This window comes from Mesoplodon mirus, assembly GCF_964341445.2.
Source record: "Mesoplodon mirus genome assembly, chromosome: 12".
Lineage (NCBI taxonomy): Eukaryota > Metazoa > Chordata > Mammalia > Artiodactyla > Ziphiidae > Mesoplodon > Mesoplodon mirus.
Genome location: NC_138988.1, coordinates 98,714,664 through 98,740,161, shown reverse-complemented (window position 1 = coordinate 98,740,161; position 25,498 = coordinate 98,714,664). Strand labels below are relative to the sequence as shown.

At 43.3% G+C, this 25,498-nt stretch overlaps 1 protein-coding gene across 9 annotated transcripts in view; it reads left to right on the top strand.

Annotated features, from left to right (window-relative positions):
• GCNT2 (glucosaminyl (N-acetyl) transferase 2 (I blood group)) overlaps positions 1 to 25,498 on the top strand; it is a 128,296-nt gene that overhangs the window by 69,389 nt on the left and 33,409 nt on the right. For 2 of the 9 annotated variants that reach the window (XM_082638859.1, XM_082638868.1), the window contains exon 1: positions 18,669 to 24,045. The exons of 6 other annotated variants lie outside the window; for them this stretch is intronic. In XM_082638859.1, the coding sequence (XP_082494985.1) occupies positions 23,070 to 24,045 (976 nt within the window). In that variant the 5' untranslated portion in view covers positions 18,669 to 23,069. Of the gene's footprint in view, positions 1 to 18,668; positions 24,046 to 25,498 lie in introns of those variants that run through there. One more of the 9 variants, XM_082638860.1, reaches the window with a different exon arrangement.

Here is a 25,498-nt window from a genome sequence, read left to right as displayed (position 1 = left end):
TGAAAGGGCTTTTCGAGAGCCAGCTCCTTTTTATTAGAAGTAGAAGATGAAAACGGAAATATATAGTTTTCACCTGCATCCTTTATAAACTCCAAACATTTAAAGAAGGATGTTCTTTAGAATACAGTATTCTAACCAAGCCAAATCATACCTTTTCGTGGTGTTGCTTTGCAGTTCATCCTGTTCTTTTGCATTCATCATCTTATTAATCTTTAACCACAATCGGTATTATGGTTCTCCATCCCCACTGGTGTTCTTTCTTTCCCCCAAATTTGTCAGACTTACTGTAACCCCAGGGCCATTGTCTTGGCCACTCCCCTGCCTATCCCCAGACCTTCACAGGCTCCCTCTTATCAGCCAGAGGTCATCAGGTCAGAGAAGCTGAGCTGACCACCCCACCTTTTTTCCTTCAAAGAGTTTATTATCATCTGGAATATCCTATCTACTTACTTGCATGGATTTGTTCTTGGCCTCCTCTGTATTAGCTCCGTGGTGAAGTTGGGTCATTTTCTATCTTGTTAACTGCTGTATCCCCCCTGCGTAGAACACATAGCACATGCTCAATAAAAATGAATGAATGAATGAGTGGCAAAGCATGAGACTTTACTATGGCACCACAGCTGTCTCCCTAAGACCCCGTGAGCAGAGAAATATTTAGACTCATGCATGTACTATACCACAGGTATAAAGTTTTAAATATATATATATTTTAACTTCAGATAAATAATGAGATTCCAGGAGAAGCTCCTTCCTTTCTCATCAAAACAGTTCTATCTGTACTAACAGACCAGATCAATTATTTTTAAAACTATATAAAACATGGTAGGGTTTCTTCTGAAGGAAACAGCATGCTTTGGACTCAATGAAAAGTACAAAATGGATCTCTGATGAACTCGACAGCATTATTATAGCAAGAGAAAAGCAATCATTGTTCTGGTGTTTGGGGGGTTGCCAAGTTGGAAACACTGGTAGGTGCTCTCAGGCTGCAGGGTGGGGCCTGCTGGGCGATAAACATGCCAGCGTTCTCTGGAAAATACCGTGTTTGGTCTCTGAATCCCAGGGTGACTGGCCTGGTGAACAGGGCTTGCTCTTGAGCTGTGCAAGCTCTCTTTCTTGACCTCCCTCTTCCTATGGCCATCTTTTCACCTTTTATCTGTTGTTTCCATCATTGGCATCTAATCGGTGAGCATTAGGTAATTAGAGGCTGATTTGCATATTTAAATATTTATTCCCTTTCTATTTTCACTATTCCCTTAGGATTTATAAAGATTTGATACTAGCCTCGTGATTCCATAGATATCATACTAAAATGAAGGCAGTTCGTAACTTCACAGAAGCCTGAATTGTCGTTTCTTAAAAAAAGAAAAACGTGGGTTTGCCTTAGTGTTAAATGTCTGTTTGGTTTGCAGAAGGGTGGTCAGTCTTATCAATGTCAAATCAATTTAACAAAATGGAGGAAGAATAATCTCTTACCCCCCATTTTTTTTTCCTTACCCCCTCCTCCTTTCCAGCCCTGGTGAAATAGACAAGGCAGGAGACAAGACCATTTTTGCTGTAGGTTTGTGGGGTGACTCGCTGGCTTCTACCCTCTCTCAGCGACAGTATGACCCCATATAAATAGCCTCTTGGACTCTCCAATCTCCCCAGCTACAAACTAAGGGCCCCAGGAGGCAAGATCCTTTTCGTTCCTACATATGCCTTTCTTTGCAGAGGACACAATACCCAGAACCACATAAACACCTAGCAGGCAGCTGTCGAGAATTTGTAGAAAGGCCAAAATGCCTTTATTTATAAATAAAGAAAGAAAGAAAGTGAGACTCAATAGAAAGTATACTCATAGAGATGAGTCTGGACTCCAGCAATCTTGTTGCCCCTTAGCCTTGGCAAATGCCTTTCATTACCCCTGTAGGAAATCGGAGATGAGAGCCCCGCTAAGAGAACCTCAGCGGTCTGATTCTGCAGGGGATGTTTTTCAGGATAACGTGACATTTCCTAGGGTCTTGCCTCCTTCCTCTCTTACATTCCAGATGGCATCCTGGTTCAGGGAGCAAGCAGGAAGATATCCTGCTTGTAGGTGGGCCCTTCCTGAATTACAAGTGATTTAAAGAAAACAAGCCATCACATGCTCTAGCCCCAGTGATGGACCTCCCCATCATCAAAGGCGATGCAAAATTCAGTCGCAAGCTCCAGCCCCTTCAGTGGTTTTCCACTTGAGTGTTCTTTGTGATTTAGGATTTGGTGCGTGAATCTGGTTCTTTATTACCAGACAGCCTTTTACCATATCACGTCTTCTGTTTTCAGTGTCATGTTTTAAGGGGAAAACTCCTTCGGTAAATACAGCGTAAACATTTTCGCAAATGTGCAAGTTCAGATGGTGCTGTTCCTTGCCTCCCTCAAAGTTCCGTTCTGTTTTTATCCTAAGCATCCTAAATTAAAGTGTTTGTGTTAGAAAGACCCGGCACAGTCATATCAGGCTCCCTGAAACACCCACAAGAGGACTAAGACCAAGAACATGATTAGTACCCTGTTACTTACTAGATGATATCAGACAACAAAATGAGACTAGTTTAAAATTAGTGAGACTCGGGAATTCCTTGGTGGTTCAGTGGATAGGACTCTGCTTCCACTACAGGAGGTGCAGGTTTGATCCCTGACTGGGGAAGTGAGATCCCACATGCCGCGCTGCACGGCAAATAAATAAATAAATAGAGACTCAATAGAAAGTATACTCATAGAGGTAAGAGTACATCACATATCTTCACAGTGGTCGTGTTGTTGTTTCATGTTGTCTTTCTGTTGAGAAAATGACTTCTCTCTTGGTTTTCAACACTTAAGTTTTTTCCAAACTGCATTAGATATAGAAATGGTGCCGGGCCATGTCCCTTGGGGGCCCCAGTCTCACATCCTTCTTCAGGGAAGGCCAGAAAGAGTGGTTGTCATTCCATCCTGTGTGGCTGTGTACAGATGGATTGTCTAGATTTCTCCCTTCTGGCCATATTCTCAAAGGAAACCCTTCTGGAGCACAAATTTCTCTCACTCATCCTATAGCGCTTGAGGGTTAGGGTTAGCATGCGGCTCTGACATACGCACGCTGTACGAATTCTGGTGCATGCTGAGGTTTTCTAACTTCTCCAGTCTTTGTAATCACTGCTGTATGTCACCTTAAGAAAAGCTCATTTCCTCTAGGTTTTCTGGTTATTCCCATTGCATTTTCTTTGGCCAACCTGTCCCAGGGTGGAGTGCCAGAGACCACTGAGATGTTTTGCTTTAAGTCTTCTGGAATTGTTGAGGATCTACAGAAGCCTCTGCTTGTCCAGTTTTTTCACAGTCCACTTCTGTGGCTCACTTGTCTTCTTGTCCCACTTTACGGTGGGTCTGTCTCTAATGAAAAGGCAAAACTGCTCCATGTTTTGACTTCAGCTACTTTTTTCCCCTCACTGCCTTGAGCTTGTTCTTTTAAATTTTTGCTCATGCGTTTCTCTGACCTTTCTCATGCCATGAGGTTTTTGTTCCATAAGAATGTTTTCATTTGCCGCTTCTTTTTTCCATTTTGTATACATCTTTTTTTTTTTTTCCGGAGCCCCTTCGTCAAATAAATTACCTCAACTTCAGAAAGGACCACATGATCACATTTCCTCATGTTTCAATGCTAAAAATAGCTTGTTTCCTACTTTGATTTCTTTTGCTTTTTTAACTTTGTGCCTTATATGTGGACATTCTTTGGGCATGTGTTATGACTCTTTGAGTTGCATGTGACAGAAACACAACTCAGAGTTGCTTAAACAGACCCTAGAACTTACTGGGTCATAGAATTGAGGTGCCCAAGGAGGGCCTCCGAGTAAAGCTGGATCAAGGCTTGGTATGGTATATGCAGGACTCTTTGTCTCTGTGAAGTGACCAACCGTCCCTGTGTGCCCAGGTCTGAGGGGGGTCTTGGGCATGGGACCTTCCATGCTAAAGCCTGGGAAGTCCCAGTTTGGTCTGAACTGGTCACTCTATCTGTCTGTCTGTCTGCCTGTCACTGGGTTGACTTTATTCAGTTTGGTCCTCCCCACATGGTGTCAGAGAGGCTCAGAAGTAGCTCCATCTGCTTGCTTCTCTCAGCCGGCACTCCCGAGAGAAAAGAAAGATTTTTTTCCTCATAGTTCCAGCAACAGCTCAGGGAAGTCGTCAGCTTGGTCCTGCTTGGTCCAAATCCCTATCCCTAAACAAACCAGGGGCAGGAAGAATGCTGACCAGCCTCTCTTGGGTCACTTTTTCACCCTAGAGCTAAAAGTTCAGGGCAGGCTATGGTGAAGGATGCTTCTTCACTGTGATGCCTGCCAGACAAAAGCACACGCCCACTGCAAGGTGGTTCAGGGTCCTGCAGGCAGGGAGGTTTCAGTGAGCATCTCCACCTGGATTTGAAGGACAAGATTTAATGAGGTATACAGTTTTCAGCACTTGGGCAATTATAACTTGGAGAAGACTAATTAAATTACCATTGTGGAAAAGGCATGATCTCAATAAGCATACTTCTCTTCCCTCATAAAAACATTTTATTTATTTATTTATTTTAAAATTTTATTTATTTTTGGCTGCGTTGCGTCTTCATTGCTTTGCGTGGGCTTTCTCTAGTTGCGGCAAGCGGGGGCTACTCTTCGTTGTGGGGCACGGGCTTCTCACTGTGGTGGCTTCTCTTGTTGTGGAGCACAGGCTCTAGGTGCGCGCGCTTCAGTAGTTGTGGCACGCGGGCTTAGTTGCTCCACGGCATGTGGGATCTTCCTGGACCAGGGATCAAACCTGTGTCCCCTGCATTGGCAGGTGGACTCTTAACCACTGCACCACCAGAGAAGTCCGTCATAAAAATATTTTAAATAAAATTATATTTTATTTATATTTATAGATATAAATAATAAGTATATCAATAAATAACTTAATTATTTAATATAAATTTGATAATTTTATACAAATATACCTTTATATTTCTTTTTAATAATAATTATTATATTTGGATAGTACTTAGTTTGCAGAGGAATTTCTAACACATTATCTCCTTTAATTCTTATAAGAATTCTATTAAGGGGAGGACTGTTGTTCCCAATTTGCAGATGAGAAATTTAAGATTAAAATAAGTGGCTTGTCCAAAGACAAATATTGCATATACCTAGCAAGAAATAAGAATGAAAAGAGGGAATTCCCTGGCCATCCAGTGGTTAGGACTCGGCACTTTCACTGCCAGGGCCCAGGTTCGATCCCTGTTCAGAGAACTGAGATCCCGCAAGCAGCGCAGCGCAGCCAAAAAAAAAAAAGAATGAAAAGAAACATCTAGGGGGAAGTAGGGGGAAGCAGAGGTAAGATTTATGTAGTAAGCTTAGGTTAAATTGAACCTAGTTTTATGAATTCTTCATTTGATTACTGCAATAACAGCAAGTGTTCAGAAGATGAAACTTAGCTAATTCTAAGTCTCATTAAGCTTGGGGAATGATTATATAATTGGACCCACCCAGGAATTTTCTCTCTTGTTCCTTATGTCATCTGGATACTTAGCCCATTTTCCTGAAAATGTTGGCTTTTCCGTGCGAGCCGAAGGTACAGAAAAGATCAGGAGAGTAATGTTTATGAACATCTGCCCATGGGTCTGCATTATCTCAGTTTAATCGTCGCAAGAATCCTGTTGGGTTGGTATCTAAATTCACATTTTACAAGTGTGAGGATGGGATCAGAGGGGCTGAGTGACGTGTCCTGCTCCAAAAGCCGGAAGCACAGTAAAGGAGAGAGTGCGTGCAGAGGGCACCTGGAATTCTACATGCTCAGAACTCAACCCATGCTCGCCTTTGTGTGCCCCTCAATCAACACCGCCCTCTGTTAGCTTAGACCTGCCGGCCGGCTTCTCTCTCCTCAGTTCTCACCACCCCCATCCCTCCAGCCCTGGAGCTTGGTTTCCAGAGTCGAGAGAACCAGGTTGGAATCCTGGCTCCTCCATCGCCAGCCTTGTGACCCGACGACTGGAAGGTCCAGTCTTAGATTATCCGTGTAGCGTAGATGTTGAAAGCTGGGCCCTGGAGCCAGACTGCCTGAATTTGAATCTCTGCTCTGCCATTTACAGCTTTGTGACTTTGGACAAGTTACCTAAATGTGGGAGCCTCCGTTTCTTCATCTATAAAATGGGAGAAATAATGATATTTACATCAAATCTGTGAGGCTTAGATGAGTTTGACCAGTGCCCAGCACATATTTTGAGTGTTAGTTTTTATTGTTCTTACTGTTATTATTATTTTCTTCATCTGTAAAATGGATATTCATTCAATAAATTTATTTTATTTTATTTTTTATTGAAATATAGTTGATTTACAATGATTCATATATATATACGTATATACATATATATATGAATATATATCTCTATATATTCTTTTTCAGATTATTTTCCCTTATATGTTATTACAAAATATTGAGTATAGCTTCCTGGGCTATACAGTAGGTCCTCGTTGGTTATCTATTTTATATATAGTAGTGTGTCTATGTTAATCTCAAACTCCTAATTTATCCCTCCCCCTACCCCAATAAATATTTATTGACCACTTAGACACTGTGCTGGGTACTGAGAAATAATAGTGAATAAGTATATAATAGTGAATAAGACAAATAAGTCCCCCTACTCTCATGGAGTATTCTAGAAGGAGGAGACAGGCAATAAAAAGTAGACAGATAATTAGAGATTCTAAGTGCTATGAAAGAAACAAGCAGGCTGACGCAGGAAGGGACCTACTTCTTAGTGAAAGTAGCACATGAACTGCACCTCCAAAATGAGAACAAGCCATCGGAACAAGAAGGAGGTTCCAGGCAGAGGGATGAGAGATTGCAAAGGCCCTGAGGTGAGCAAGGGCGCCATGTGTTCAGGAGCCAGAAAAGCAGCCAAGGGGGCGGGGGTGAGGGCTGGACCTGGCGTGACGTGGGTGAGGCCCTCGTGTGACGGACACAGGGATGCCTTGACCTCGCAGCACCCGGTTCATAGGGTTGTGGTCTGAAGACGCAAGGGTGTGTGTGCAAGGGCTCGGCTCCTGTCAGGTACAGGGTAAACGGTTAGTGAATGGGATCTGGCTGTTGGCCTCCTTTCCATGGCTGGTGCCACCATCCCTCTCTCTTCCTCTCTCTCCTACGGTAGCCTGATTTCTTTCTACTTTCCCTGACTCCATCCTCAGCCTGCTTTAATGCATCCTCCATAGTGACAGAATGACCTTGATAAAAATGCACGTCGGTCTCATGATCACGTCTCTCACCTTCTTAGAAACTTCCTGTGCATCCCCGTCACATACAGCCTCACGTCCTCGCCCCTTTGCTGGAAGGGAGCTCATTGCAGTGTGGCCCCTTGACCTCTGCAGCGCCTTCTCGCCCTGTGCTCCGCCCCCCATCCCACACTGCACACCAGCTGTACCGGACAGCGCGTGGGTCCCAAATGTGCCACTTTTCAGCCTCCCTGCCTCGACTCATGCCAGCTCCCCTCCAGAATGCTCTAGAACGCTCTTCCTCCCTCTCCCTCCTCTGACTGGCATGTGCATTTCTTTGAAGATTCGTCTTAGAGTCATAGTCTCTAAAGAGCCTTTCCTAATTCTCCCTCCTGTGGACTCCATCCCCCTGTATCACATTGTACTACAGTTAGTCTTGCAATGCTGTGTTTGTGCTCCTAGTGGCCTTCTAGACTGACCTGCAGGGGTAGCACCAGCACCTGCTAATTTCTTCTTCCTCATTCCTAGCACAACGCCTGGCACACGAACAATGGAACCCTGGTTCCTTGGTGTCATTCCACTTGCACAAACTCAACTGTATTCTCTCTCTCTCTCTCACACACACACACATACACACGTGCACACTCACAGTGTATGTAAGTCTAAATGGCCATCCCTCCACCGCACTCCATTCCACCCAGTGAGTCTGGGGTCCACAGTGAGCAAGGTGGATTCTGCATTCCCATGATGGGTCTTGGTTCCCATGCTCACGAATCTTAAAGATACAGTGTGCATCTCATGACATGGCCCCTCAGCTCAAATTAACTTCTTCATCTGGTGCTCATAAGAAGAAACCACCATATGGACCAAGATTAAAAGGAAAATTGTCAGCATTGGAATTATGGAGAGACTCTGTGCCATCTTAACGTGGCATATTCCCAAAGGATTTCTCCAGAGGAATTTTGACTGTATGCTGTCTTCCCTGTACATATTGGCTTTGTAACCTAATCTCCCGGTAGGATGTATACCTTCTCTAAATGTTTGCTGGATTTATTGATTGGCTAGTAATTGGCAAAGTATGGGCACAAATTCAGATCATCCTATTTCTAATCTAGTGTGCTGCCCCCATCCTCAATGCAATGTATAGCATCGCTCTTTTTTTTTTTTAAATAAATTTACTTATTTATTTTTGGCTGCGTTGGGTCTTCGTTGCTTAACATGGGCTTTCTCTAGTTGTGGTGAATGGGGGCTATTCTTCGTTGCAGTGCACAGGCTTCTCATTGCGGTGGCTTCTCTTGTTGTGGAGCACGGGCTCTAGAGCGCAGGCTCAGTAGTTGTGGCACACGGGCTTAGTTGCTCTGCAGCATGTAGGATCTTCCTGAACCAGGGCTCAAACCCATGTACCCTGCATTGGCAGGCGGATTCTTAACCACTGTGCCACCAGGGAAGTCCCTAGAATGACTCTTTTCTAAAAGTTGTTTGTACTCAGAAAAGGCAGATAGGGTAAAAGTGCCACGAAGAGACGATGATCTGAAGCCAGCAGTCTTTGGACAATACTTTGTCACAGAACTTTGAGCAATAACTTCAACATTAAGAAAAAGCTATCATGTGTTGCCAAAAGTGTTAAAGGGCGATGCTTTTATAATCCCTCTTTGGAAACTTATGTTTAAATGGATTCTGTTCTTCTCGTTTCTTGGTTACCAACTACTGAACTGAGACTTGGGTAATAGCTGATTTTAGAGCCACTCTTCTCAGTGAAATGCAGCACTAGGGAGAGTGAAGTTTTCAGTAAACAACCCCTGTGAGTCTTTTCCCCAGTTTGCTTTTTGGCTTTTGCTGTTCTCTCTCCCTTGGTGATCTCACTGGCCTCCAGGCTCATCACCATTCCTGTCCTGATGAATCATGACCCTGCATCGTGCTCCCAGGCCCTCTCTGCGTTCCTCCCAGGCCTTTGGGCATCTCTTCCTGAGGGTCCCACTGGTACCTGCTCAGGTGCCCCCACTTCCATTGCCCTACTCCCCAGAAACCCCCTTCCTTCTCCAGAACCTCTGGGACAGGCACTGCTGTCCTCCATGTCAGCCGACGTCTCCTCTTCCAGCCCCCCACACCTAATCAGCACATTCTGTACATTGTGTGTGTGATAGGTTTCTAGGGAGTATCACCGATCGGTTCCCGTAATTACTGCTCTAACTCCAGCCCATCCTGCCAATCTCTCAGGTAGATCGTTAGACCCATCCATGTGGTCTCTCTGGCCCAAGTCGCCCTCTTCAAAACATTCTAACCCTCAACATATTTTTCTTCTAAGAATAACTTCTCAATTCCAAAAGCTTCAGTGACATTTTTCAACAGCTTATTGAATTATTCAATACAAACATCTCAGCGTGGCACGTTGGATGTTGGATGGTTGCATATCCCTGTTGAAAATCACATCAATATCACTGATTAATCAATTCCCACGGCTGCCTTCCCTGAAAGGAACACTCCAGAAAAACCACGCCTTGTATTCCTGCCTTTGGTACTTTTTTTCTTCTCAGTCTCCTTCCTTGGGTCATTCTCCTCTATTTCTCCTGTTTAAATAATGGCCTGAATAGGTCTGCATTCAATGCCTTGTCATTTAGGGAGTGTTCCCTGATTTTTTTTTTTTTCTCTATTGTACATTTTGTAAACCTTTGTTGTAACTCCTTTTTTTTTTTTTTTTTTTTTGGCTGGACCACCAGGAAAGTCCCAGTTGTAACTCTTTTATGCCATTCTATAATCTTCTTTGAACTATAATTGTGAATGTGGATATCATATTACCCTGACAACTATTATCTCTTCAGGGTCTTTTACAGTTTTGGCAGCTCAGCATAGGGCACATCCAGTGGGATAAGAATAAATATTTATTGAACTGGAAATAACTGAAATAACATTTAATATGCCCCTCAGCACTGCTGCCAACTCAGCTGCAAATCACCCCCTCCACTGCCCCCTTCACCACGACCACACACACACACACACACACAGCCTAGATTCCTTTGCCAAATCTTAATAGGGTAGCTTCAGACAGCATCTTCCAGCATGTTCAGTTTTTCTGGGAATTTTCCTGAAGTCCTTTCTGCCTCTAGTCAACAGCAATGGCACTGTTCTCTCTCTCTCTGTTTTTCCAAAGCATCTTGCTCATCTTGGGAATGCTTCTCAATGCCAAGTTCATCCTGGGGGCAGCACCAGCTCAAGCCAAGGTCCACCATCTGTGAGCTTAACCAATGAGCACCTAACTCTGCACCAAAGAAGTAAAAATAACAACCTAACATCAGAGGACCCTATTTTAAAGACCAGATCTGGGTTTTTACAGGGCTGCTGCTCTGATGGCAGTAACCCATCATCTGATGAAGCAAATGACCCTGCTAAGATTTTTAGTGATTTTTTTCTGGGTCTTGGAGTGGGCAATTTGCAGTTTTAGGAAGCTACATCCAAAGCAACCGTTATAGGGAATTTCCTGTGCTGTGTGGCAAAAAAAAAAGGAACCCACTAAGCAGCAGTTGTATCAATTACTTTTCTCTTTTTTTCATATTCATTACTTGTATTTTCATCATTACATCATTACTGATTGCTTGACTTTATTTAGATCAAGAATGATATGAAAGCAATGCTGAATGAACTTAAGGTAGAGAAAGCAAACATTCTGAGAGCCATTTTTTTACATGAACATGGATTATACCATTTAATGCAGACCCAAGGCCATGCAGTTTTTGCAGGTAGGTTTTACTTCCATTCAGATTCTTTTCACGTAGATCATAAAAGTACAATACAGCGCGATGAGCCCAATTCAAAAATTACATGCTGCAGCCCATATTAACACTGACAGTTCCTAATAGAGGAAAAGAAAATTAAATTTTCTTTTTTTTATTTTTTGGCTGCGTTGGGTCATCATTGCTGCATGTGGGCTTTCTCTAGTTGCCACGAGCAGGGGCTGCTCTTCGTTGCGGTATGAGGGCTTCTCATTGCGATGGCTTCTCTTGTTGCGGAGCACGGGCTCTAACCGCATGGGCTTCAGTAGTTGTGGCACACGGGCTCAGTAGTTGTGGCTTGCAGGATCAGTAGATTTGGCTTGCGGGCTCAGTAGCTGTGGCTCACAGGCTCTAGAGAGCAGGTGCAGTAGTTGCGGTGCATGGGCTTAGTTGCTCTGCGGCATGTGGGATCTTCCCGGCCAGGGCTCGAACCCACGCCCCCTGCATTAGCAGGAGGATTCTTAACCACTGCGCCACCAAGGAAGTCCTGAAAATTTTCTTGACCTAACTAACCAGTTCTTAATGTGGCTTCTCAATGCCTGTCTTTCATTCTCTGATCTGAATAGTATGTGACATTCTTTCTTGACACGCTTTTGGACAAAGCCATGAGTAGAAGAAGTTTTTTCCCAAATATGTTTACCTTTTTTGAAAATTGAGATATAATTAAGACAAAATAGTATATCAGTTTCAGGTGTACAACACAATGAGTTAATGTTTGTATATCCTGTGAAATGGTTACCACAGTAGGTCTAGCTGGCATCCATTGCCACACACAGTTGCAATTTTCTTTTCCTTGTGATGAGACCTGTTAAGATCTACTCTCTTAGCAACTTTCAAAGATACAATAATGTATTATTAACTGCAGTCACCATGCTGTACGTTGCATCCCTATGACTTAGTTATTTCATAACTGGAGGTCTGTGCCTTTTGACCCCCTTCCTCCATTTTGCCTAACCCACCTCCGCCTCTGGCAACCACCAATCTGTTCTCTGTATCTGTGGGGTTTTTTTGTTGTTTTAGATTCACATGTGAGTGAGATCATATCATATTTATCTTTCTCTGTCTGACTTATTTCACTTAATGCCCTTGAGGTCCATCCATGTTGTCATAAATGGCAAGATTTCCCTCTTTTTTTATGGCTGAATATATATGTGTGTGTGTGTGTGTTTGTGTGTGTGTGTGTTTTCAATTCCTTTGGATAAATTCCCAAGAGTGGAATTGATGGATCATATGGTAGTTCTGCTTTTAATTTTTTGAGGAACCTTCATACTGTTTTCCACAGTGGCTTCACCAATTTACATTCCCAATAACAGTGCACAAGGATTCCCTTTTCTCCACACCCTCACTGACACTTGTTATTTCTTGTCTTTTTGATAAGAGCCATTCTAACAGGTATGAGGTGATATCTCATTATGGTTTTAATTTGCATTTCCCTGATCATTAGTGATGTTGAGCACCTTTTCATGTACCTGTAGGCTGTCTGTATATCTTCTTTGGAAAAATGTCTCTTCAGTTCCTCTGCCCATTTTTTAATTGGATTGTTTGTTTTTTTTGCTATTAAGTTGTATGAGTTCTTTAATATATTTTTGATACTAACCTCTTATCAGATATATGATTTTCAAATATTTTCTCCCATTCTTAGGCTATCTTTTCATTTTGTTGATGGTTTCCTTTGCTGTGCAGAAGGTTTTTAGTTCAATGTAGTCCCACTTGTTTTTGCTTTTTTGTTTTTTTAATTTTTAAAATTTATTTATTTATTGGCTGCGTTGGGTCTTCATTGCTGCGCACAGGCTTTCTCTAGTTGCGGTGAGCGGGGGCTACTCTTGGTTGCTGTGCGCGGGCTTCTCATTGCAGTGGCTTCTCTTGTTGCGGAGCACAGGGTCTAGGCATGTGGGCTTCAGTAGTTGTGGCTCGTGGGCACTAGAGCGCAGGCTTGGTAGTTGTGGCGCATGGGCTTAGTTGCTCCGTGGCATGTGGGATCTTCCTGGACCAGGGCTTGAACCCATGTCCCCTGCATTGGCAGGCGGATTCTCAACCACTGCGCCACCAGGGAAGCCCTATTTTTATTTTTGTTGCTTGTGCTTTTGGTGTCAGATCCAAAAAGTCATCACCAAGACCAATGTCAAGGAGCTTACCCCGCTACGTTTCTTTCTGAGAGTTCTATGGTTTCAAGTCTCACGTTCGGGAATTCCCTGGCCCTCCAGTGGTTAGGACTCCACGCTTTCACTGCTGAGGGCCTGGGTTCAGTCCCTGGTCAGGGAGCTAAGATCCCACAAACCACATGGCACAGCCAGGGAAAAAAAAAAGTCTCGCCTTCAAGTCTTTAATCCTTTTTGAGTTATTTTTGTATATGGTGTAAGATAGGGGTCCAGTTTCATTCTTTTGCATATGGCTGTCCAGTTTTCCCAGCACCATTTATTGAAGAGACTGTCCTTTCTTTCCAAATATATTTACTTTGTATCCACTTTAATGCCATGTTTTCAGAGAACGGATGACTGGAGGTTGTACTTTCAAAGCCTTTACCCTTGAGCTCTGTACTTACTTCCATGATATTCATTCCCCCATAATCTTTCTCTTCAACCAGATTTAAAAGATCAGAACTTAACTGTGAAAATATCAGAGGATAAAACTGCAATCTTTCCTAAGCAAGCTGAAGATACTAAGATCATCCTAAAGGAGTTAGCTTCCTGCCATGCTCAGCCCCCTCTTCTAGATATTTCCTCATTATGTACCCCCTTCCCTAGCCCCAATCCTCACATAATTCCTCCTTCATCGAAAATCTGTAATTCTGCCCTCAGTTCAAGTTGGAGCTACTTCTTTGAGCTCCTTGGGGTTCTACAGAAAAAAGGCCCTCCTGCCTAGGACTCCAAATGCCCTCCCATGTCCCTTATGAAAACTGCCCACCCCAGACCCTGAAGTCCCGGCTAGGTGTCGGGTGGTCTCCTGGAGAGGCTGAACACTTCCCCGTCGGGTTTCTCTTCCCTCGGGACTTTGGTCTGTCTAGACTAACTGCTCCCCACCCCCACTTCCAAGAAAGCCTTCTTGGTTTCTCTCTGGTCAGTTGTGCTATCACATTTTCAACTTTCTCCTGCACTTAATCTAAGCAAAACTCCCTAAAGCAGTTTTCCTGTAAAAATAACCTCCTCTTTATTCTGTGCAGAATCTAGAAATATCACAACATTTAAAGCTGAAAGGAGCTTTAGGGAACATCTTTAGTTCCTAAAGTTGTACAAATATGGAAATTGAGAGTCAGAGAGATCAAATGGCTAGTTGACTACACTGTTCCGTAAAATGAGTTAACGTTTGCTGGCTTCATTGCCCATTTATTATAAATGTTAATAAAAGCATTTCCGTTCATAAGACCACATATTTTTCTATTAATTCCTTCTTTACAGAAAGAAGATGTGCCAAGTCATACGTGGGGTGGAGGGAGGGGATTTTAGATATAGTTAACACTGTAATAACAGTTATTGTCCTTTTAGGTTCTCCCTTCATTGTATAGGTTGCTACTAACACATTCTTATAGCCACTGGGGAACATCTGTGTAGTTAGAAGGGTTTAAGTGTATTCTTTTAGGTTCACTATAAAGTTACCCCACAAATGTACATCATTTCGTCCTCATGCCTCAGTGGTTCAGGGATATGTTTGGAAGGGTCATGTAGAGTTTGTCTGCACTACAGTTTGCAGACTTTTTATGACCTGCCTGCACCTTTCACCCAGATCAATGGTTTCAGCATTTCCTCTCCTTCCATACTGATCAGTTATTGAACATCCTGTAGTTGGTATATCTTTCAGCAGTGAGGGCTTAGGACCGATGGTATCTAGGATAACCAATCCATCCTGGTTTGCCCAGGACTTTTTCAGTTTTAGCACTAAAAAAATCCCATGTCCTGGGAAATCCCTCAGTCCCAGGCAAACTGGACAGTTGGTCACCCTAAGTACTGCCCTTACACATTCCTGCTCGTCTTTCCAACGACCAAGGCATCTCGGGACCGAGAATGTAGTGCCCTAGATATTTATGTTCCACAGAACAGCACTGATCATTTACTGGAAGAAGAAGAAGAAAAAAAAAGATAACTGAAACTACTCCGTTATGTAGGTTACAACACATTTAAGACACACTGAAGGGTAGTAATCAAAACTACACTATCAGACCTGAGAGCCCTAACCAAGGCAGACCAGGACCAAAGCAGACCCTATTTATAATAATTTTCCCATTGTTTTTGAAGGGAAAGGATCAAGTTTAAGGATGTCATTTAAAGGGATGGATTGGTAAATATAAAATTTGAATCTAAAACCACTTTAACTAGTAGGAGAATCAAATGCAAAGATTTTCTTCAATTCAGTACAAACACAGAACATATCTTGGAGGCAGATTTTTTCCAGGTTTAATTTCTAGGAAAGCAAAAGAAACATCTGCTTTGGGGGATTTATCCAAGCACTCTCCCCTAACAAACTGTCTAAACTCAAGTAAATGACAGGTTCTATGGGAAAGAAGCTAGTATGATAGTGGATTGAATAAACTGAAAACAAGTCAAGAATTTAATAGGGCTATTAACATTATTTGTTGGAGGAAGCCACTGCCTATCTCTATTTTAAGACTTTTGTTTTCTTTGAGTATCTTCAAAATACAGATCTCTGGTAGCAGCTGAATGATAAAATATTGTCTCTTAGCAGAAACATCTCCTTGCAACTTCAACTTTCAAAATTATGGGGGTGGAGGAGTTTGGCAGTACTTTGTATGAGAAGGGTACCAGAAGAATATCCCAGATTTGGAAAGATGTGGGACATGCAAGGTCTTCTCCTTAAGAATTTACCATCTTTTTTCTCAGAGCACACATTTGGAAACAGAAAAGTTGTATAGAAAGACAAAGGGTCACCAGTTCTATCCCTTGAGATTTAACAGAATATAGCCAAAGGTAAAATTTGTGTGTGTTGGTTTTTTGCTTTTGTTTTTGCTTTTGCTTGGAAAACTGGAATTAAATCTGGGCCATTCACCACAAGAGGGAAAGAAATTTGCTACCCAAAGGAGGCTGCTAGGGACGTAGGAAAAAGCAGTGTGATCTTGGAAGAATGTGGTTAAGCTCGGGTGACGGTATGCGGAATAGTATAGTAAAATACAGAAGGCTTCTTAGCCAGATTTACTTTCATAGACTTTCTATGACGCTTTTTAAAAAATTGGGACACTAAGGCACAGTGATCCCAAGAAACTTTCTTAAGGTCACATAGTAAACAGCAGAGCCCAATTTAAACCCTGTTCCAAAGCCTTGGTCTTTGCCAGCATGCTCTATCACAACCTTTTTGCAGGGTGCACCAGCTCTCTGGGTCTCTGGAGAACAGGTTCAAGAGACTGCAACTGGGAATGAAGGACAATTCCCTTACTCTGGGGTGTAGGGAGAGGGCTGAAGGGGCTGGCGCTGCCTTGATGGCTCCCACCTGTACTTTGGGGTCTTTTAGGTGAAGAATGACCTGTCAAGCACTACTGTTCTGCTTCACTAAAGGTAGCTAGGAAGGTGGGTGGGTGCTTCAGTTTCTATATGAACCAAGTTTGGCAACAGAGAGAGATTCTGTAAGTTTTGTTGAGTACGCCTTCTGTGCAAGGCATTGCTCTAAGCTCTTTTTAGGTACTCATCTATTTAAATCTCTTTGGAACGCTATGAGATGAGTGTTCCTAATATATTTGTTTTACAGAAGAAGGGAAACCTATGCATATAGCCCAGCGCTCTGCACGGTAACCCCAACGGGATGTGCAAAGGGATTCATGCAGGTACAAGGATGACCAACATTACCATTTCCCCTCATTTCACATTTCTTCCTCTGGAAAGTGATTGCAAAGACTCTGATATTACAAAATTTAGGCCTGGAGAAACTTGATTATTATCTAGAAAAGAAATCAGCCAGTGAAACACAGCCTGGGGGCTAAATCTGGCCTATTTTTGTAATGGCCACAAGCTAAGAATGATTTTACATTTTTAAATGGGTGTAAAAGAAAAAAAATTATTTTATGACATGAAAATAATAAGAAATTGAGATATCAGTGTCCATGAATAAAGTTTTAGCAGGACACAACCTCATACGGTTATGGCTACTTTCAGAATTTTCAGAACACAGTCATAGAGTTGAGTGGTTGCCTCAGATACCAAAGGGCTCTCAAGCCTAAAATATTTACTACCTGGCCCTTTACAGAAAAAGCACTGACGTCTGATATAGAAGCATGTGGTAGACATATTTGCCTAACATTTTTTTCAGAAAAAGTTTTGTCAGAATTGTGAGCTTCCTAGATAATTTAAAGGCTGCCCTTTTGTGCACAAAATGGTTAATAATAAAAAAAAACTATTTGAATAAACATATTTCAGAAATTCCTTTTTAAATAGACTGTGCAAAATATATGTACAAGAATATATTAATAAATTTATATTTCAGAGTGTTTGTACTCTGCTTGTTTTCAACCCCAAAGCACTGGGTTGGCCTTCACAGTTTTCAAGCCCTTTCATTAACTTATTTGATAATTTTAAGTACTAGAGGTATTGATCTATAGTAATAAAATGGTCATGGGGCTGTACAAATGCCAGTCATTCTTTAATTGAATGATCTTGCACTGTTTTTGGAGTTTTTCTTTTTTTTTTTTTAATTGAAGTATAGTTGATTTCCAGTATTATGTTAGTTTTAGGTATACAGCAAAGTGACTCAGTTAAATGTGTGTGTGTGTGTGTATAATTTTATTTTTAGATTATTTTTCATTATAGGTTATTACAAGGTATTGAATATAGTTCCCTGTGCTATACAGTAAATCCTTGTTTATTTTATATATAGTAGTCTGTATCTGTTAATCCCATACTCCTAATTTATCTACCCCCTTTCCCCTTTGGTAACCATAAGTTTGTTTTCTATGTCTGTGAGTCTGTTTCTGTTTTGTATATAGATTCATTTGTAGTAATTTTCAGATTCCACATATAAGTGATATCATATTTGTCTTTGTCTGACTTATATGTATATATATACCACATCTTCTTAAGCCAGTCGTCTGTTGATTGGTACTTGGGTTGTTTCCATGTCTTGGGTATTGTAAATAGTGCTGCTGTGAACATTGGGGTGCATATATCTTTTCAAATTCAAGTTTTCATCTTTTTTGGATATATGCCTGGGAGTGGGATTGCTGGATCATTTGGTAGCTCTATTTTTAGTTTGTTTGTTTGTTTATTTATTTATTTATTTATAGCGGTATGCGGGCCTCTCACTGTTGCGGCCTCTCCCATTGCAGAGCACAGGCTCCAGACACGCAGGCCCAGGGGCCATGGCTCACGGGCCCAGCCACTCCGCGGCATGTGGGATCTTCCCAGACCGGGGCACGAACCCGTGTCCCCTGCATCGGCAGGCGGACTCTCAACCACTGCGCCACCAGCGAAGCCCCTATTTTTAGTTTTTAATGGAAACTTTTGGAGTTTTTCTCAAACCTACTTCACTCTGAGTGTATCACTTATTGCTGACAAAAGGGTGCCCAATCTACCAGTTCTACATTCCTCTTCTCATTTGTGATTTCTTATCTGCTTAGATCTGAGAAAGTTTGTTATGATTGTGTCTAAACTAAAAGTGAATAAGCTAAGCCTCAAGAGAGCTTCAAATACAGGAACTTTGATGCTTAAACCAAAGACGATAAACTGCTTCCTGGGGGCCAGTGCAGTCTTCAGGGTGCATATGTGTGCATGCACTCGTGTCTTAAAAATTTGTTAATTACTTGATAACATTTAAAGAGTTTGGAAATTTTTTCAAATACAATTCAGATTTCTCCTTCCTCTTCAAATATCTGAGGAGCTGGCAGCCCTGGCCCCATGACCCCACGTTATTCAGGGCTGCCTTTGAGAGGGACGTGCTTGCTTTAGGTGGGGCAAGCGCCTGAAGGCTCTTTACCACCACCTGCACCCTCCCTCCCTGTCCACAACACCATGGCCAAGTGTTTGCTGCCGCTCGTGAACTCACTAGCCCTGTTTTTCTTGCCCTCCGCCAGCTTCACCAACTTTTTTCACTTACTTTTCTCGCTTACCTGCCTGTACACATTTGAGTGTGTGAATCCAGCCTACCATGTCCGATCATTATTTTGGTTGCTGGGAGACCTTTTCTTGTTTCCTGTCTGGGTCTCGCTTGTGGCCAGTGTTTGAGGTTGTCAGAATGACATCACCAAAGCCTTCGATGAGAAGCAGGATGGTGTAACCTTGGGAGAGATGAGACGGCCCAACAAAAAACATTGCCTTGATTCAATAGCCAGTAATTGTGCCGAAAGAAGCAATCAGAGGTAAAGGAGAACTGTATAAGGACTTGGGAACAGGTCAGGCCCAGACTGTAGCGCTGCCCCTACAAGAAGTCATTCACGTTTGCCTCTGAGAGACCAGCGGGGGTAGATGCACAGCTCAAACGAGGCTAATGAGAACTAAAGTGACTGTAAAGGAAAAAATATCCCACCATGTTCTCCAGAAGCCCCCACCCCCACCCCATCACCTAGCCTTTTGTTTTAAGGTTTGAGCCAAGCTAACTATGTGTTGTTAGTGGCTGTCCTTGTGCTGTCTCCTGGATTGTGACAGTAAAGGTTACCCTGGGGGCGGAGAGAGGCAGGGAGTGATACAAAATGTCCACTTGACCACCGTTTTCAATATGTTAAGCCAACTAGAGTGAAGGGAACAGAAATCCTGTCCTGGTTGGAAGTTAATAGCTTAGCCTACCCAATTATGTGCGGGAAGAAAATTCCTGTTCAGTTGCCACAGATACCAGGCCAAACAAACCCACAGCTGGGCCAACCGCTAAAAAAGGCATCGCATTCTAATCTCGGGCTGTTCATCTACATCATTGTAAATAAGGCAGAACAGACTAGAGAAGGGGTTTGGGATCCTGCTCTTTTGAGCTGCTAATCACATTGTACCCACTTCTCATTTGCAACCTGCTTTGACTAAATCATGATGAAAGATTTGTTGAGTTTGCTTTGCATTGGCATTGGATCAGAGCTCCCCCTTGTAGGATCAAGGGTCGAGACAAGGGGAGGGGGAAAACCAACAGAACCTGCACTGAGAGCCCTTTGCGCCCACTTCCCTCTGCCTCTCCTCCCAAGTCCTGCTGATCCCTGCCATTTACTTCGCAGAAAGGGTGTGGGTCTAGTAAGAACAAAGGGAACTGAAAGTATCAAAGCAGACTATTCAGTACTTCCCTTCATGAACCCACATTTCTACATCGGCCCCCCCTCCAGGGGGGTGAAAGAAGATAATGATGTGGAAGGAAAAGAGTGAAATTGAACCTTCATTCTTTTAGAATGGCAATAAACCAACCCATCTGAAAGCCTTAAGAACGTAAATGTTTTTCTTTTCCATTACTAAGAACAGAAATCAAAACATCAGTTCCTTAACAGGGTCAGAAATGTTGGATGTTTCTCGAAAGGGAAACAACAGCAACAATAATTGCTAATGCTTATTGAACATCTACGAACAGATACATAAACCCTGAACAAGAGTTATCTCACTTAATGTTCTAACAACCATGTGATATAGGAACCACTGTTGTTTCCCATCTTGCAGACAAAGAACCTGATGCTTAGAGAGGTTAAGTAACTCTACCCTGCTCGTATAGCTGGTCAGTGACCAGCTGGGATTTGAAGCTAATTAGACTGGCTCCAGCATCTGGACCAGGGAGCTGCAGAATTAAGGCTCTGGCTTCTATCTGGCTGAATGACTTTGAAAAAATTATTTGTATTGGTCTTAGTTTGCTCATCTGTGAAATACAGGGTTGTGTTAGGTGATCTTTAAGATCCCTGCCAACTCTTTGGGCCTGTCTCCAAATCAGTATCTGTCGTGTTGACCGAAAAAAAATCGCACAACCTAAAAATTGAGAATTACGTTTTATTCGGTGGACATTCTGAGGACTTCAAGCCTGTGACAGCTCCGAAGAGGTGAGGGAGGAACCAGGATACATAGGAGTTTTTGCAACAAAGATCAGGTAGTTGGACCATCAAAACATTACTGTTGGGCTTCCCTGGTGGCGCAGTGGTTGAGAGTCTGCCTGCCGATGCAGGGGACACGGGTTCGTGCCCCGGTCCGGGAAGATCCCACATGCCGCGGAGCGGCTGGGCCCAGGAGCCATGGCCGCTGAGCCTGCGCGTCCGGAGCCTGTGCTCCGCAAAGGGAGAGGCCGCAACAGTGAGAGGCCCGTGTACTTAAAAAAAAAAAAAAAAGCATTACTGTTAATTAAAGAAAACCAGGCATCTCAAGTAAATGAATTTAGCACTTTCCTATGTATGAGAAGATGCAAAAGTTTGGGCTCATCGAGATCATTCCTTTGATATGTACCTCAGGTCTCTGGGGCCAGTATCCTGTGCTTTCCTATCCTGAGTCTCCTCAGGGTGCACCATTGGGTGTGGCTGCAGTGGCAGGCATCATGATGGCTTCATGGCAGGCATCCTGTTTCCATCTTGAGTTCCCTCAGGGCTCACCATCAGGGGCGGCTGTCCTGTTATGGCTTGATGGCTGCACCATCCTTTGTTTACTGCTGGGCAGGCAACCTTTTTCATTCTCAGTCACATCCATGCTACGGTTGTCATTCATTAGTCCAGAGCTGTAGGACATGAAGGGGTGGTGTGGGACGGGAAGGGACGCAGGGAGATTGCTGCGTTACACACCAGTGCCTTCCTAACAGAAGCAGCTGCTTCAGTTGCCACGTCATGCCCAGACAGGTAGGAGAGTTGGGTTGACTGCGCGAGTGGGATGGGAGCAGGGCCACTTTTAGCTCCTGTGGCTGCCAGAGTTGATCTATTAGCTGGGCCAGTAACTTTCCTCCAGAAGCCTCCTTACCACGGGCATTAGTCTGCAACGCACTGCATGTTTGCTGAGCACGGGCACAGGTGACCTAGGAGAAAGCATCTGCAGTGTGACCAGACCTGCTGGGCTTCTCTTCCTGGCTCCCCTGAATTACACTGACAGATACTTCCAGGAATTCTGCAGCAGCCCTGGAAGCCTTTGATCTTTCTTCAGAGTGAGGAAGTGGGAGAGGGGGTTGGGTAGAAAGGAGAATCTTTTGAGTTCTATGAAACGACCTCTAGTCTGAAGATGTCTGGCTTTTAAAGAGACCCAGTGGCTAGTCACTCCACATATGGTGGATCATACTGTGTCAGCAGCTCAGGTTATCTGAAGCTCTGTGTGAAATGGGAACCACCTCTTGTTCTCTAGGAACAAAGAGTATCACCTTTCTCCCAGGGAGACGAACTAAGGTGTGTTTATTTCATTTATGCCTCCACACCCACCCTTTAATGTCAAAAGTCACTAGATTCCTTCTACCCTCATCTCATGCCCCCAAGAGTGTAATTCTTATTCCCCTCTACTCACAGCCTGCACAGACATATAGGTACTATGTAACATCATCAGAAATTGTCTGATTTAATTCAGGGAACACCTACCTCTCTATCAGACTTTTTTTTTTTTTCCTCGCCTCTGATAATCTTCTACTTAGGCATGTTGCAAGGGCATTTTTTCCTTATCTGTGTCTGCATATGCCCAGAGGTAGAGGTAACACTGAAAGGAAAAGAAGTGGCAGAGAAACAGGAAGAGAAATAAACCCAAGGAGCAGAAGTCGAAAAGGCTGTGATTTCCAAGGACGGCTAGCAGGTTGCGGGGCTAACCAGAAAAATGAGAACCACTTAATTCGAAAAGGAAGGGGAAAGCCTGAGACGAGAAGGGAGATCAGATCGGAATAGATTGGATGGAGGGGGTGGGGTAAAGCCAGAGAAACAGCCTGGGTGAAACGAGCCGTCATTCCAGACCAGAACGCAACTTGCTAAGATCCACGGGCGTCTTGTATGCAAATGAGAAGGGCTTCCCGGAGGCTGGGCTGAGCCAGACGCATTCTGCTAGCAGCCGGGATTCAGCACCGAGGCATGAAGACCAGTGCGCGTTAAGAAGCATCCCTGGCCATCACCAAGAGAGGATGGATGCCACCCAGAAGCAGAGAATAAATGAGGATTAAAGGACCTGGGAAAAGGAAGCCCTCTTGAGAAACTGTTGAAATTCAAGATTGGCAAAGGAGGTTCAATTCAACCTCTTCACACCTGTGGTTTCAGGACCCGATGGTTTCTCAATCCCTGGAGAGGGACTCCTTCCCCAGGGAAGTGAAAATAATGAGCTTTTGGAGGTATTGCTTTTTTGCTTTCACGGTGGTCAGTGTGGTTATTTTTGTGATACTTTACAATAGCCAATTAAGCCAGCCAAAAAGTTACGGGAAGCTGAATAGTTCCAATGAAAGGGATTTTAGGATACATGCCTGTAATTACGCCTTAGAAGATAAGTCATCCTTTTGGTGGGAAAAGACACTGACATCACCTGTGGGAAGTGTCCCTTGCAAGGACTACCTGATCCAGAATCACTACATCATGAGCCCCCTGTCGAAAGAAGAAGCTGTGTTCCCTTTGGCATATGTCATGGTCATCCATAAGGACTTCGATACTTTCGAAAGACTCTTCAGGGCTGTCTATATGCCCCAAAACGTCTACTGCATTCACGTGGATGAGAAAGCCACAACTCAGTTTAAGAAATCTGTGTGGCAGCTACTGAGTTGCTTCCAGAATGCTTTTCTTGCTTCAAAGGTAGAGCCTGTGGTCTATGCAGGAATTTCCAGGCTCCAGGCTGACCTGAACTGCCTGGAAGACCTTTTAGCTTCTGAAGTTCCGTGGAAGTACGCCATCAACACCTGTGGGCAAGATTTCCCCCTGAAAACCAACAGGGAGATCATTCAGTATCTGAAAAGATTTAAAGGGAAAAACATTACCCCGGGGGTCCTGCCTCCCAGTCATGCAATAAAGCGGACTAAATATGTCCACCGAGAGCACTTAGGCAGAGGTGGCTCTTTTGTGAAAAGTACTAATATTTTGAAAACCTCCCCTCCACACCAGCTTACCATCTACTTTGGCACTGCCTATGTGGCCCTTACCAGAGAGTTTGTCAAGTTTGTCTTCCAAGACCAAAGGGCCATTGATCTGCTACACTGGTCCAAAGATACCTTTTCTCCAGATGAACATTTCTGGGTGACACTTAATAGGATCCCAGGTAGGTACGAATTTCCATTCCCCTTTTTTCTTATCCATACTCAATTGAGTTTGCTAACATTCAGCTCCTCTTTGAAATTACTTGGGAAAAAAAATGTTTAGAAAGCTATTAGTCTGCTTGCTTTATAGTGACAGTTTGGTGACAGCTCTACTGTCTTATAACTGTGCTATATAGAGATAGAATAAATATGCCAGGTTCCCGGAGTTCCGGCAAAACTACCTTTGAAGGTGTATCACATGGTTCCCGACCTTTGGCTCAGTCTTTTTTCTTTAAATTGAGGTGTAATTGACATACAGTAGCTCAGTCTTTGGAATGAATGTCTTTCGTAGTCCTCGATAAGCACAGCTATAACATAATGAGACTGATTTTGAATAAGCATTGTAGAATTTAGGAGTTGAAATAGGCAGTGTTTCTTTCAGAGGCTGTTACACAGTATTACACTGATGCTCAAAGCTCCCGGGGGCTGTTTTCAGAATCTTTGACTCCTCTTTGGATGTTTCCAAATTATCACTGTGGCTTAAACGTTTCTAGCCTTAGGCCTGAACAGGTGTCCAGGTCTCAACCGACTGGGTTCAGTAAATCTCGTCTGATATTTTATTGCCTGGAAGAATGGGTAACAGTGAGTTGAAACATACGAGAGAGATTCTAGCTGGAGTGGACCCAAAGTCAGTTCTCAATTTTTAAGTCCCATTTTCTTATTAGAAATTTGCATTTGCAGCCTCTTGTTTTTATATACTGTGAAGTCTTTCCCGTTGTTCATGATAATTTGGGGCCAAGGTATGAGAGGCATGCAGGCAGAAAACAGCACCAAATTCCCTCTTTGATTTAGGACTGGGTTTCTTTTCAAAATTCTGTTTTCCATATGTTGTCTAGGAAATGTGACCCGTAGGGCCTCTTCCTAGTGATGTCTCAATGCACTGGTTTCTACTATTGTACCAGTGTGGGTGTGGGCGTCAGCTCTGTGGGGAGGTGACCCCATGCCTGCCATGCTTGAAATACCTCTCTGCTCTTGCCTGTATCATCGTTATTGCTGACACGTATGGGTCCTATCTTCATACCTGGAAGTAGACTCATAGCAATTATCAGGTGCTCAATGACTCAACATCCCTAAGTGCTAATCTAGAATGGCGGTTATAGAAACCTACTTAGAGAGGGGCAGAAAAAAGACCTGCAAGGTGGCTGGGGACAGAGGCATGCAGTTAATTTCAGACGATACTAGGTTAACAGTTCACAAAAACTTGCAGGAGGGGGAGTGAATCAACATTTATCACAGTGAAGTGAGCATCCTAATTATTCACACAAAACCATTTCACACACATGTAAACGTACTACACGTGGCATCTGACACTGTTCTTGTTAATACAGTTTGTGCCAGATGTGTTACGCTCTACATCATCTCTTTTTTTTTTTTTCCTTTGCGGTACGTGGGCCTCTCACTGTTGTGGCCTCCCCC